This window comes from Akebia trifoliata, chromosome 8 (assembly GCF_017979445.1).
Source record: "Akebia trifoliata isolate Shusen 1 chromosome 8, ASM1797944v1, whole genome shotgun sequence".
In the NCBI taxonomy this organism is placed as follows: domain Eukaryota; kingdom Viridiplantae; phylum Streptophyta; class Magnoliopsida; order Ranunculales; family Lardizabalaceae; genus Akebia; species Akebia trifoliata.
Genome location: NC_141382.1, coordinates 8,603,880 through 8,619,571, shown reverse-complemented (window position 1 = coordinate 8,619,571; position 15,692 = coordinate 8,603,880). Strand labels below are relative to the sequence as shown.

General features: G+C 32.9%; 1 protein-coding gene across 7 annotated transcripts in view; it reads right to left on the bottom strand.

The window, feature by feature from the left end:
- The window catches only part of LOC147395919 (uncharacterized), a 36,906-nt gene extending 21,717 nt beyond the window's left edge, over positions 1-15,189 (bottom strand). The window contains exons 1-3 of one of the 7 annotated variants that reach the window (XM_086450810.1): positions 14,916-15,189; positions 14,512-14,625; positions 13,493-13,597 (exon numbers count right to left, since the gene is read on the bottom strand). In XM_086450810.1, coding sequence (XP_086306936.1) covers positions 13,493-13,574 — 82 coding nt within the window. In that variant the 5' untranslated portion in view covers positions 13,575-13,597; positions 14,512-14,625; positions 14,916-15,189. Of the gene's footprint in view, positions 1-13,174; positions 13,194-13,492; positions 13,598-14,511; positions 14,626-14,915 lie in introns of those variants that run through there. The other 6 variants (XM_086450809.1, XM_086450808.1, XM_086450813.1 and 3 more) reach the window with 6 other exon arrangements.
- Between the last annotated feature and the right edge of the window lie 503 nt (positions 15,190-15,692).

The following is a 15,692-nucleotide window of genomic DNA, read 5'->3' as shown; positions in this document are numbered from 1 at the left end:
ACTTGGTCTTATTAGTTTTTTCTGTAATAAATCTTGTATTTCTTTTTTGCAGTATTCTAGAGTTTCTTTATTCATTTGAATTGGTCTAGCTTTGGTTTTAAAAGTTTTTTCATTAAATTCAGGTTCATAAGGAAGACTTATCTCATGTTTTTTCCTATGCCAAAAGGCATTAGGTAGATTAGAGTAGATTTCCTTTTCTAGGTTTTCTTTGAACTTTTGTATTTGGATTTTAAGGTTTGGGTTATTTAATTGTTCTCTAATTTTTAAAAAGTTTACTTCTTGTTTTAGAAATTTTAATTGTTTTTCTTTTCTGGTTACTAAGTTAACTGTATTTTTTATGGCTTTATTTTTTATTATATCTAATTCTATTTCTTGAGGCTCTTGTATAAATTTGAATTGTACTTCTTGTTCTAATAATCTGCATCTAATACCTGTAGAGTCTACCGTGAAGGGTTGTATTAATGCTAAGAATGGTGTACCTAGGATGACAAATTTCGTTAAGTTTTTTACTAGTATAAAATGAGTATTTATACATATTCCTTGGTTACAAATATGCACATCTGAAAGTTTGTATTTGATTTTTAAACTTGATCCATCAGATGTGGATATTCTTTCTATAGTTTTTTCAAAATATTTGGTCGAAATAATGCCTTCTTGTATACAATTTAGATCTGCTCCAAAATCTACTAAGGCTACAATTGTTATCATGAATTCTTTATTAACCACCAATTGAACATTAATAAATCATTTTTGGTATTGAATTTTATTTATTATTTGTACATAATTTTCTTCTTCTGGGACTTCTTTTTGTTTATGTTTATTAAAATTTAGTATATCTATCTGTTCATGTTGTCCTTTACTTATTATTTATAATCTTTTGATTTCTTCTTTTATCTGGTTTATTTCTCTCTGTAAATCCTGAATTGTTGTTTCTTTCTCCTGTTTTTTGTCAAATTTTTTGAATATTTCTTGTAAACTATAACCTTGAATGTCTTTGATTGTTGATTCTTCCTTTTTTATTGTATCTCTTAATTGTAAAAGGTATCCTTTTTGTAAATCTGGATTTTCTATTTTGTCTATATAATCAAATAGTATTCAATGTTCTTTTGTTAATACATTTATTGATTTGCATCTACAAGTGGTGTTGCAGAATTGTAGTGTTTTGTCAGTTTCCTCTTTTAATTGTATATCATCATCACTAGAGCTTTTTATTATATCTGATCTATTGTCTGTATCATCACTTGAATAATCTGAATTGATCATTAAATTGGATAATTGTGTTTTTAGTTTTTCATCTATTTCTAACTCATTTATCTTTTGTTTTACTCTACATTGATTTTTGTAATGTCCTATTTTTCCACATTTATAACATGTAGGTATTTTTCTTGTTTGTCTTTGTTGTTTTTGAGAACGTTCAAAAGGTTTTTTGTTTTTTCTTTTTATAATACTGCTTTTGAGGTGATGGTGTAATTTTGTTTTTATTGTATCGAGGATATCGGGGGCGAAAAATTTTTGAACGTTTGGAGGTTTTGGAAGGTGATGATGAAAAGGGTGGAGGTAAACCACATTGTTCACAAAATTGTCCTAATTCTTTTCGACTGGAAAAGCGATCTTGTTAAATTTATGTTGAAGTCTTAGATCGTTACAGAGTTTGAGACCTTCAGAATGAATAAAACAAATAATTTGGCCATAGGTAAGTTCTGTGTATGGAATATTTCCGTTATTAAGGGAACTTATTTTTGTTCTAACCTTTTCTGCAAATAATATGGGAAGTCCTGAAATAAATTTTTCTTTCCAAAATGGTTGGTTATAATCAGTTCTAATCATTACTTTGGTGAGAAAGACATCTTTATACCATCTGAAATCATGAAGTTTTGGACATTTTAAATTGGTTAAGAGTTCAGAAGATCTATCTCTATAATGATCTGGGTCTCTTATGAAATGTTTGATTATGCTATAAATTAAGGTGTTGACTGCATCTCCTATATCTTGACCTTGTTCATTTTTTATTGGTATTCCAGTTTCTGTTGTTTTGATTTTTGTTAGAATAAAATTTCTTTGGTCTTGTGTTAGATAATTATCCCACCATCCTTTTATCTGTCCTGTGAATCCTGAAACTATTCTTTGGGCAATTTGATGGTCAGAGGCATATGGTTGGGCTGCAGTAGAGACCATTGCCATTTCTTGTAATAAAGATAAGATGTTGTATTCTAATAATCCATCTACATTCCATTCATAAAGAGATTTTCCATCATAAATTGATTGTGTCATCATGCTTCTTTCTTCACATTGTGTATATATTGGACTTGGTCTTTTGTAATAATTGGGCATCATTGGTCTATTATACCTAGATGAATGTAGGGTTGTTGCCATATTTATTTCATATTCTTGGAACTGTTGGGTAAGTTCTTAGAGTTCTGTATCGGTCATGTTGGATAATTCTTCTTCAGAGCTTATTTCTTACTCTTGAAAGTTTAAGGGTGTTTCTGACTGATCTAGTATTGTTATTTCTTTTGCCTTTCCTATATCTAGTATGGCCAGTTTGTTACTTATTTCTTGTAACATTTCTTGTTTATCTGGGATATTCATTCTTAATTCTTTTGGTATTTCGTATGGAGTAAAAATGGGAATCTTGTTTTCTTGATAATTACTTGTTTTTGCTGTTTCTTCAAGAGTTGTAGATTTTGTACAAATATTTTCTATTCTTATTAATTGATCTCCTAAAGAGGTAAGGTATCTGTTGGTATAGTTGTTTTGTTTCATGATATTATCAACATCTTTAAGTGTAGGTTCTTTGTCTAGGTCTTTAAATCCTACTGACTTATAAGGTGAACCTATGACTGTGTCCTTGTGAACGGGGATCACTATTTCATTTATTGGAGGTGGATGGATGGATTTTATTTGTCCTACTCTAGGTATATCCCAGAGATTTGATTTTATGACATCTATCTGTTTGTTAAAAGATTTTTTAAAATATCTATAGTACCAGTCAAAGAATGGAATTTCTTTTTTTGTTTTAGTCAAATGGTCATAATAAAATTCCCAAACTTGATTTTGATAATTTTCTGATTTATCTTCAAACTCTTTTTTATGTTGTGATAAAAGATAATCTAATTTTATTTTTGGAATGTTTGGTTTAAATTCTTATTTTTCTATCATATGTATTTGAGGTAAATCATCTTGCATCTGTGATTGGGTTGGAGATGAATTGGGAGAATGTTGAGTAAAGGTCATTTTCCTAGGGTCCTGGTAATATGGAATTGGTATTGTTTCATCTTTAACTCCTTTGAGCTTTAATTCTTTACTTGTAGAGGCCCTACTGGTAGATAATCTTCCTGTGGTTATGTCATTTTGTAAGGGTATCGTAGTTACTGAGCTAGCCTCATCTGTTAATATAATTGATCTCTTGAATGTGGGGAAGTTAATTTTAACATTTCCATCTGGATATTGGATAATTAATTCAGGTTCTTTGTTTTCTGGTATTTGTGATTGACCTTCTCCTGTTAGATTCCAGGTTGCTGGTAATTGAACATCATTCCAAGAAATTCTTTTAGAAACTAATTTATTTGATTTATAAATATTACTTTGTAAGAGTAGAGTTTCTTCTTCTAAAGAGGTTTTGGTTAAAGCTCCTGGGTTTATTGTTGTTGGCATGGTTTTATAAATGATTCCTGGATCAGTTAATGCTAATGTGAAATTGGGAAAACTGTCAAAATAAATAGGTCCGTCACAAAGACTTGACTCAACTAGTCCTAACAAAGAATCTGAGAAATTTAAATGTCTTTTATCTTTTAAACATAATAATACTGAGGCTTTTAAGCCTATTCTGGTTAATGGTTTGATACCTACTTGAATCAATCCTATGTGTACGAACTTATGTTTTTATTGATGTTTTAGTATTGAATCTTTTGAGAATAATTCTACTGTTTGGTGTTCTGTAACTAGAGGGATTGTTTGTTCACAGACTTTTATTGTATAATTTGTTTTTGTAATAAAACTTCCTTTTTTGTATATGTTTTTTATAGGAACCATAGGGATATTCCAATTGTGTAGGCTGGATTCTATATCAACGATTGAGTTTTCTTCCATGTTTAAGACGTCTGGATTTTCTGGATCTGAGCTTTGTTTTTCAGAAACGAATTTAATCAAGGAATTCATTTTACACTTATATGTAAAAAAAATTCGGACTGTCAACGATTTATTCCCGTAAATCGGCTCGACTGGCCATTAAGGAGAGATACGCGACTTTGGTCAGACGAAAATTCTTTCAAATAAAGTTATTATTCTTTCCTTGAATAAATTAGTTTTGAAAAAGGTGGCTCTGATACCAATCTCACATTTGAATAATAATAATAATAATAATAATAATAAAAGAGGGGACTTCACACCAACAATCTTCCAAAAAGCGAACCTTATTGTTCTTTCCTACTCTAAAAGCCACCCCTTTCCCAAACTCACTCAACCCATTTGATTCCCTTCCCACAGTACACGGCCAAAAGATGTAACATCACCACTCTCACATTTGAAAATTCTGGACATCCATATTTTTTCAGTATAACTCTCTCCAAAGACAAATTTGTATATTCAAATGTCCAAAACCACTTTCCAAACAAAGTCATATTCACAACCTTTTAGTTGTTTTCTAGAATTTTGCTTTTTGGTTAATTCTCTTATAAAACTCCTTAGGGGCTAGAGCTGCACCTCTTCCTTCTAACCCATTATAGCAATTTCCTCCAACAACTCAATTGTTTTTCAGTCCACCCATTCATAGACCTCTTCATTCTGGACTTGAGCTTGACCTGGAATGATAACAAGCTATATTTGTATCTTAAGAATCCCACCACTTGCGTATCTATGTAGTTTGAATGACGCAAGCACATAATTTCTAACACAATGGAAGGGACGATTCAACACTTCATTATTGCCAAATGCAGTCCCACATAAGCCATGACAGCAAAGGTGAAAAATGTGTTATAGACTCACAAGCAATTGCATACGTAGTATGCTATTGCGTACTTGTCCAACAGTCAGATCTGATTGTTGTGGACTAATTTTTATGTTTTCTTTGTCAAACACATCTATAAATACCCCCATTCTAAGCATCTAAAAGGCCAACATTTTCTCTCCAATACTCTCTAAATAATACATTTATATAAAAACTCAAATGCTCACCACTTCTACTTATACTAATTTAATATACAACTTGTTTTCTCAGTTCGTATACTTCCACTTTGTATCTTCTTCTACTTCAAGACAAGAAGCAAAACAAACAAAAAGCTACTCTACAAGAAGCAAGACAAGCAAATTTAATAAACTTTACAATCAAATACAAGTCAAGCATTTTGCAACTTTGTTAGCTTCTCATAATTACCAAAGATTTCTTCTTCTTTTTTCAATTTTATGCATTCTTAAGCCCTTGCATACTTTTTTATATATATTTTTTTAAATTTAAAACAAATATTTTTTTTTTGTTATGCCATCACAAATGCAATTCAAAATACTCAAGAAGAAACAATTCAAAATAAGTAAAATCAGAACTGGTTAGAAATTCAACCGAACAAATTAGAGATTGATCGAGGCTTGTGTTGAACACAATGTTCTTAAGACAATTTTGTTCCCGCAATTTGGTGCCCACGGATCTATGAACAATTGTCTCCCAGGAAACAATGATCACACGTTTAGAAGCAGCACTTCAATCTATACATCTAGCGAACCAAATGTTAAGTTTGTACTCTCAAGGAATGCAAACAAGAAATTCAGAATGCAAGTAAAACAGGAGAAAAGAGAAAATCGAATGAATGACAATCAAAATCGAAATGACCTATTAATAGAAAAAGTAGAGATAGTATCTCTTGAAAAAGATAAGGTTTCTGAGAGACATGGTGTCTCTTGGAAAAGGTAAGATGTCTCTTAAGAGACAACCCAAAAGAGGTGTCTATTTTGAAGACAACCTTTCTGGAAGAATAGACACCATGGAAAACGAGATAGAAATTAAGGGGTGCACCCCTTCAAAAGAAAACCCGAAAATTAAATTTGGATTAAACCCAAGCCCAACACTTTAATCAGCAAAAGGGCCCGACACGCATAGCCACATGAAGCCAAATTGTCTAAATTTGCACCCCCCTGCGCGCGCATCTTGTGCACGCACACGCATTAATGATTTTTTAGACCAATGATTTAAATATTTCTTGAGCCCATGGGCGCCTTGAGCGTGCGTGAGTTACCCAAGTCTCTCTCATATATTCACTTAAGTGATATGAGAAGTTCTATATAAGAACTAGACAAATTTCTTATTCCTATCCGATGTGGGACTAAAGAGTTTCACTAACAAACTCAATAGTTTTACAAACCACATATTAACAAGCCATAGTTAGTAGGCGTTGTTTGGAGTCAATTTCTCATTCACCCCAAAGGGATTTTTGACAACTTAATAAATAAAATTATTCTTTTCAAAGAGAATAAGAAGTTTCCAAGTGATCCCACCTCAAACAAAGTGTAGGTCCCACTTAAATCATAGCTCAAAGTAACCCACTTGGTCGCAGAAATCTGCAAATTTCTGCAGATTTTTTAAACAATCTTAAGACAATTTTGTATTTAATTATTTATAATTCTATTTTCACATATTAAAATGAATCACCAAGAAAAATCAAAGAAATTTAATGGCTCAGATTTCAAGCATTGGCAACAGAAAATGTTATTCTACTTGACAACATTAAATTTAGCCAAATTCCTTCAAGAAGATGATCATGTTCTTAAAGAGAACGAATCATATAGTACAATTGTTGTTGTTGTTGAAGCATGGAAACATTCTGATTTCCTATGCAGGAACTATATCCTCAACGGATTGGATAACACCTTGTATAACGTATACAATCCAATCACCACTGCAAAAGACCTGTGGGAATTCTTAGACAAAAAATATAAGACAGAAGATGCTAGATAGAAAAAATCTGTAGTTGGCAGGTTGTTAGATTTTAAAATGTTGGATTCCAAAACAATGATAAATCAAATCCAAGAACTTCAGATTATCCTACATGAAATTCATGCAGAAGGCATATCTGTTAGTGAATCCTTTCAAGTGGCATCAGTAATTGAAAAATTACCGCCATTTGAAAAGATTTCAAAAATTATTTGAAGCACAAACGCAAAAAGATGAAGTTTGAAGACTTGATAGTGCAATTGAGGATTGAGAAAGGGCTAAAAATAACTACTTCGAGCCCAAGGCAAATATGGTAGAAGATAAAAGGCCCAAATCAAATTTTAAAAAGAGGTAATTCTCCACTCAAGGTCCTAAAGGCAAGAACTTTAAAAGATTCAAGGGAAACTGTTTTGTTTACAACAAACTTAGACATCAAGCCAAAGACTGTCGTAAACGCAAGGACCAGGATTCATCGAAGAACAAACATGTTCAAGCCCAGTTGACTGAAGTAGAGAATCTTATTGTAGTTGTTTCTAACATCAACCTCTCTGCAGTTGTCTCTAAAGTAAATTTAGTCAAAAATACTAAAGAATGGTGGGTGGACACAAAGGCTACTCACCATATATGCTCTGACAAGAATTTATTTTTAAAATATATTAATATTAGAATGGAAAAAGTTGAACTCTTTATGGGCAACTCTTCAACTTTAAGAATTGAAGGTCAAGGGAAGGTAGTGCTAAAATTTACTTAAGGGAAGAATCTTACTTTGACTGATGTGCAACACTTAACCAACACCTGGAAAAATTTTGCATCCAGACCTTTACTTAGTAAGAAGGGTTTCAGATCGGTATTTAAATCTGATGAATTTGTACTTACTAAGAATGGGATGTATGTGGGCCAAGGGTATTTGACCGATAATCTAGTTAAGATGAATGTAATGACGATTGTATTCAAAGTTTCTAATATGAATAAAGTGAATTCTTCTGTTTATATGATTGAGTCTTTCAATGTGTAGCATTATAGATTAGGTCATGTGAATTTTAATACCTTGCAAAAGTTAATAAATTTAGATTTATTGCCTAAATTTCATATCGACCAAAATCAGAAACATATATGAAAGCCAAATTGACCAAAACACTATTTCATTATATGGAAATGAACACTAAACCTCTAGAGTTAATTCATAGTGATATCTGTGATTTAAAGTTTATGCAAACAAGAGATGGGAAGAAGTATTTCATTACTTTTATTGATGATTGCAAAAAATATTGTTATGTGTATTTGCTAAAGAGTAAAGACGAAGCCTTAGAAATGTTTAAACATTACAAGAATGAAGTTGAAAATCAACTTAGTAAAAAGATAAAGGTAGTAAGAAGTAATAAAAGAGGAGAATATGAAGCATCCATTGGTGAGTTCTGTTTAGAACATGGTATTATTCACCAAACTACCGCTCCTTATTCATCACAATCTAATGGTGTTTCTAAATACAAAAAAATTGAACCTTAAAAGAAATGATGAATGCTATGTTGATAAGTTCTGGTTTACCCCAAAATTTGTGAGGGAAAGCAATCCTTTCAGCAAGTCACATTCTTAACAAGATACCTCACAAGAAATTAAACTAAACTCCATATGAGTTATGGAAAGGTCGAAGACCATCTTATAAATATTTAAAAGTGTGGGGGTGTTTGGCTAAGGTAATAGTTCTTAACCCTAAAAAGGTTAAGATAGAACCAAAAACCATTAATTGTATATTCATTGGTTATGCACATAACAATAGTGCATATCGATTCCTTGTGCACAAATCTGACATCCTTGACATTCATGTCAATACCATTATTGAGTCAAGGAATGCTTCATTTTTTTAGAATATTTTTCATTGTAAAAATGTACAAGAAATAAGTTCTCACAAAAGAACTTATAATACTGCGATTACTAGTTCACAAGCCAATAGAGACCAAAAATCTATAAAAAATGACGATGAACCTAGACGCAGTAAGAGAACTAAAGTGACTAAATCATTTGGTCCTAATTTTTTAACTTTTTTGTTAGAAAATGAACCTTAAACCTTTGAGGAAGTCATGTCTACACTTGAAGCACCTTATTGTAAAGAGGCTGTGAATAGCGAAATTGATTCAATTTTGCAAAATCACATTTGGGAATTGGTGGATCTTCCACCAAGTAGCAAGCCTATACGTTGCAAATGAATCTTCAAAGAGAAGATGAAACCCGATAATTCCATAAACAAGTACAAGGCAAGACTTGTTACCAAAGGGTTCAAACAAAAAGAAGATTTAGACTATTTTGACACATATTCACCAGTTACAAGAATAACTTTCATTCGTATGTTGATAGCTATTGCAACATTGCATAAGCTAAAATACATCAAATGGATGTTAATACAACTTTTTTAAATGGTGAATTAAATGAAGAAATTGATATGGAACAACCAGAAAGTTTTACTGTCAAAGGACAGGAAAGAAAAGTGTACAGACTTGTTAAATCACTGTATGGATTGAAACAAGCACCTAAACAATTGCATGAAAATTTTGACAGTGTAATGTTGCCAAATGGTTTCAAAATTAATGAATGAGACAAATGTGTATACCTTAAAAGCATTGAAGATACTTATATCATTGTTTGCCTTTATATTGATGATATGTTAATGGTAGGAACTAACAAAAATATCATCAAGTCAACAAGGAAAATGTTGACTAATAAGTTTGAAATGAAAGACTTAGGTGTTGTTGATGTTATACTAAAAATAAAAGTTAGTAGAACATCAACAGGACTTACATTATCTCAATCACATTATATTGAGAAAATGCTTAAGAAATTTAATCAATTTAATTGTAATCTTGTTAAAACACCAGTAAAAATTAATTTTCATTTGAAGAAAAATACTAGTGAGAATATCTTTCAATTAGAGTACTTTCGTATAATTGGCAATTTAATGTATCTCATGAACTACATAAGGCCAGACATTGCTTACTCAGTTAACAAACTGAGTAGACATACAAGTAATCCAAGATCAGATCACTAAAAGGCATTAGTCTAGATTTTAAGATACTTAAAATTTACTCTGATTATGTGTTGCACTACCCTAGGTATCCAACGGTACTTGAAGAATATTGTGATGCTAATTGAACATTAGATTTTGAAGAATCAAAATCCACATGTGGATATATATTCACACTTGGAAGTGCAGTTGTTTCTTGAAAATCTTCTAAACAGACGTGTATAGAACGATCTACCATGGAATCGAAATTTATAGCTTTAGATAAAGTGGAGAAGAAATTGAGTGGCGTCAACATTTTTTAGAGGATATTCCATAATGGTCAAAACCCATGCCCGCCATCTATGTACATTGTGATAATCAAGCAGCAATAACAAGGACACAAAATAATATGTATAATGATAAGTCTCGACATATTCGTCGTAGACACAATACTGTTAAGCAGTTGCTCTCAAATGGAGTTATTTCCATTGATTATATAAAGTTTAAAGACAACCTCGCGGATCCGTTTACTAAGGGTTTAACAAAAGAGCAAATATACTGCACATTGAGGGAAATGGGATTAAAGCCTACACAAAAGGGTCATCTCAATGACAACCCAACCTAGTTGACTGGAAATCCCAAGATCTAGGTTCAACTAGTTGTGTGTGACTCACCAGTAGCACTGAGGAGATAAACCTTACTACCCACTCCTATAATGTAACAATGCTGCCTGTAATGGTTTTTAGGGTAAACTTTGCTTTTAATGATGCCTATAACTTGATTTACAAGTGGGGTACAGCAGGGTACTCTTAATAGGAATCACCTATGTGAGTGTGAAGTTGTGCCACTTCCATGAGAATTTATAAAGGCTAAAATTCTCTATAACACTTATGAATTCAGGATTGTTCAGAGCCAAAATGAACACAACCGTGAGAACTAACTATGTCAGGAAATGAACTATGTGAATTTTATTATCTTGATTTACACTTAAGGTTGAACAGTTCAAGACATCGTGTTCACTATTTAGTTAGTAAATCCTATAGTTTTTACTAGGGAAGGTTCAAAGCCACAAATTACCTATCCCGATGTAGTATCTTTCTTATTTGTACTCTTTTTGTTTTGTTTTGTTTTGTTTTGTTTTATTGTCATTTAGTCATGGTCATTTTCATTCATGTGGGAGATTGTTGGAAAAATTTGAAGAAATTTGCAGATTTTTGTGACCAAGTGGGTCACTTTGAGCTATGATTTAAGTGGGACCCACACTTTATTTGAGGCAGGACCACTTGAAAACTTACTCTTCTCTTTGAAGAGAATCATTTCATTTATTAAGTTGTCAAAAATCTCTTTTGGATGAATGAGAAATTGACTCCAAACAACCCTTACTAGCCATGGTTTGTTGGTATGTGGTTTGTAAAACTATTGAGTTTGTTAGTGAAACTCTTTAATCCCACATCGGATAGAAATAAGAAATTTGTTTAGTTCTTATATAAAACTTCTCATATCACTTAAGTGGATATGAGAGAGAGACTTGGGTAAGTTCACGCACGTGAAGGGGCCCATGAACTCAAGAAAGATTTAAATCATTAGTCCAAAAATTCCTTAATGCGTGTGTGTGCACACGAAGCGAGCGTGGGGGGTGCAAATTTCGACAATTTGGCTTCACGTGGGTGTGCGCGACGGGCCCTTTTGTTGATTTAAGTGTTGGGCTTGGGCTTAATCCGAATCTTATTTTCGAGTTTTCTTTTGAAGGGGCACACCCCTTAATTCCTATCTCGTTTTCCATAATGTCCGTTCGTCCAGAAAGATTATCTTAAAAAAAGACACCTTTCTTGGGTTGTGGGTTGTCTTTTAAAAGACACCTTACTTTTTCCAAGAAACACCATGTCTCTAAGAAACTTTGTCTTTTTCAAAAGACAATGTGTCTCTTCTTTTTCTATAAATAGGTCATTTCAACCTTGTTTGTCATTCATTCAATTTTCTATTCTCTCATGTTTTACTTGCATTCTAAATTTCTCATCTGCATTCCTTGAGAATACAAATTTAACATTCGGTTCGCTAGACGTACAGATTGAAGTACTACCTCTGCACGTGTGATCGTTGTCTCCTAGGAGACAATTGTTCATAGATCAATGGGCACCAAATTGCGGGAACAAAATTGTCTTAAGGACATTGTGTTCAACACAAGCCTCGACCAATCTCTAATTTGTTTGTTTTGGATTTCTAACCAATTATGATTTTACTTATTTTGAATAGTTTATTGCTGATTATTTTGTGAAAACAGATTCTCAGTATCTACCAAGTAACATGAATTGCACATGTGCATGGTATATGCCTAGACGCACCCCATGGCATATGCTATTTGGCAATATTGCACTTCACCAGCTTCCAAAATTAGGGAAATAGGTCTAGAAATTGTAATTTGATACATGGACGGATGTGCTCTTCCCACTAGCTCAAAACCATATATATATGCAGCGAACACAAAGTGGGAACTTAATTGTTGGATGAGGTAAAAGTGTTCCCCATAGAGGGAGATCCATCAAGAGATTCCAACTCACAAAATCGACAAATTTTACATTGTAAGTCACACACGAACCACATTACTTCTCAAAGAAGAATCTAATCACATGGAAGTCCCTCAAGAACCAAGGCGCATTACATAATCCAGCAATGTTGTCCAACTCATCCCAAATTCACTTTTCTCCCTTTGGACATATGACCCATAAACTCCTGAAAATTCCCAGTGAACTCCTCACCTACACAATTACACAATAGAAGACTGAAAAAGCCCCCACTAAAGTTTCGATCACATTGATCACTCTCTTCTCCGACATCAACACTACACCCCACCCCCCACTCCCCACGTTGCCTATGGTCAGGAAAACACACGACCCTACAACATTAATATCCCAAAGATAAGTGACCACACTTTTATTTACGATCTCAAGTTTGGTTTCCTGAAAGTTACAATGTTTAATTTCCAAATTTGATTAGAAAGGACCGAAATTTCTTCCAACCTTATCACCAATACGGCAATACCTTTAACATTCCATGAAAAAATGCTAACCATTGTTACTTCTCCCTAAACTATGACCATCAGGGGTTTGATAGAAAAACCCCACACCCAACATCTCTAACAGATCAACTCACCCAAACAACTTCACGTTCTACAATATAAGTTGATATGACACGATCGAAAACCCATACATATCCAAAATGTGTATAATATAAGATGCCTAGATACAAATATTAATACGCACCTTAGCACCCAAAATAGGGATACAGTCCCTCTTTCCAACATCCTGAACAGAAACAGATGTGGGTAACCCATCCAGTACATTTACATCATGTGTCAAGTTAAGATGTTTAAGCTAAATATCATGTTTTAGTATTTACATTACACCAAATGTAATAAAACTTCCGTTATTGTGAATTTTCTGTACTAGAGTTATTAATGTACTTGTATGTGTATATTTTAACAAATTTTATGAGTCAACAAAATAGCAAAGAATGCAATTGTGCCAATGCTCCACTACAGGTATATTGGCAACATTCAAGTATTTAACAGCCTATAATACCTGCTGTAACTTCTGGGTTATTTCCATCAGCCAGAAGCCTGGCCATGGCTGCCATTTCACCCCTTCTACGAGTAAATACCATTGATACCAGAGAAATTCAGCAACCTACAAATTATTAGCAAATAATGATTTGCATAAGATATTCAACCCATGCAATTGAGCACAACGCTCCACATACAATCACTAAGATTTTGCTAAAAAAGTTCTCAAATTAATAACGGGATTCAAATTTTCACATATTGGAATTAGTAACCTATGATTATCTCCATATATATATAAACTGAACTTTTTCATTATTAGAAGTTCGAATGGAATTAAACCTATGACCTCATCACTATGGTTCTACTAATCAACCAGCCTAGTTGCAAAAAGAAACATGATTTTATCTTAAGTGTCAATCAAAGGTTTTGTCTTTTAAGGCATCTTCTTTGAGGACTTCATGGGGAGATGGCATTGGGTTTGTAGATTGTCTTAGCTGCTTTTGGGGTTTTCTTATTTTGCTTTCTTTGTAATCTTTCTTGTTGGTCATCTTGACCACGTTTTAATGCAAATTGCATTTAACTATCAAAGGAAAAAAGAAAGAAACGGGATTTGCTAGAAATGGTCACCAACTACGGTGACCAAATTCCATTGTAAACATTCTCCCGTTTCCAACCAACAAGAAGGTAGTGATCCAAATGATGTGTTACGTGGTTAGTTTATGCTCAGCATATATCAAGATTAGATGTGTTATGATGGATTTTACTTTAATTGTGTTTGTTTCATTCGGTTAGGAAGTGATCAAAACTGGGGATTGTGTGTAGGTGTGGTTACGAATTGTGGGTTGTTTGCTTAGGTGTAGGAGTGGTTACTAAATTTTAGGAGAAGCGTTGTGGTGCATTTAACTTCCTTATAGAATGGAAAATCTAAGTTGCATTTTCTTTGATTCAAAGACCATTGTGTCTTTCAAATTGCTAAGAAGAAGAAATCACGTAACACAATAAAACAAATGCACCCGAAATCATAAGAAATCCATTCACCTTCTTACACTATCTGAGACCAAAACCAGGCCTTCTGCTCTGGCAAGAGGAGGCAATTCGGTGCTACATGTCTGCGCCTTTTGCAAGGCTGGAAGTGATATCCAATAGCAACGCCTATGAAGATCAAGACATTCAATATTATTCGAATCTTTATAGTACAAAATGATTCAAGATTTGTGGAAATAGTAATAAAAATTCAATAGATTCTTCGATAATGTTAAATCAGAAAATTCCAATACAATAGCATCCACAACATGAAAATTACTAACAAATGCCATAACCTAAACCCTAAATCGTTACACATTTAATCAGAAAACTTCTTGAAACGAAAATAATACCTAAAAGCAGTAATTCGGAACCAAAGAAAAAAAAGAAAAGTAAATCGAAAACAAAAGGAGACTCACTTCAATCCAATCGAAGATATTCCCTTCAAAATTGCAAAAAATCTCCTCAAAAATGTGCAAGAAAGGTTGAAAAAGGAGGGAATCAGATCTAAAAGAATAATTTGAAATTATTATATTATTATAAATAGCTAGATATCGATTGAAGAGTTGAGAAACTCAGGAGACACGAAAGAACGAAGAACCCTAAAAATGGCGAATCTCTCTCTCTCTCTCTCTCTCTCGCTCGCTCTCTGAAGAGGAGAATAGCAAAGAAACCGAAAAAGGAAGAATTGGAAGACGGTTCGGCCTCGTGTTCGTTTGTGGCAAGTGGCAACTGTCCTCACATCACACGATCGCAACGCCCCCACCAAAAGAAGTTAAAACGTCTGACTGTGGATTAAGCTGGGGTTTTTATTAGATCCAGCGTCGTTTGACGCAAAGTGTCCGACGGACCAATAATATGGTAATCAAGTATATTTTCATTGAATTTAATTTCTTGTCTAAAGAAATTTTCTACTATTAAATGGAAAATGTTTTCCTACCTCACCACCAAAAATGATTTCTCTACCTTCCCATGAGTCTATTTCGACATTTTCTCATGTGCAATTTGAAAAGTGGAATTTATTTTTTGAATACATTTATTTTCTTTAAAATAATTTTTCAAGAAATTTATATTTTCTTAGAAACGAATTCCCCATGTGGATATATTTAAAAAAACTAACAAGGTAGCGACAGGTGTTTAATATTTTTAATATATAGAGAGTTCAATTGACAACTATTTCTTACAATGTTTTTTTA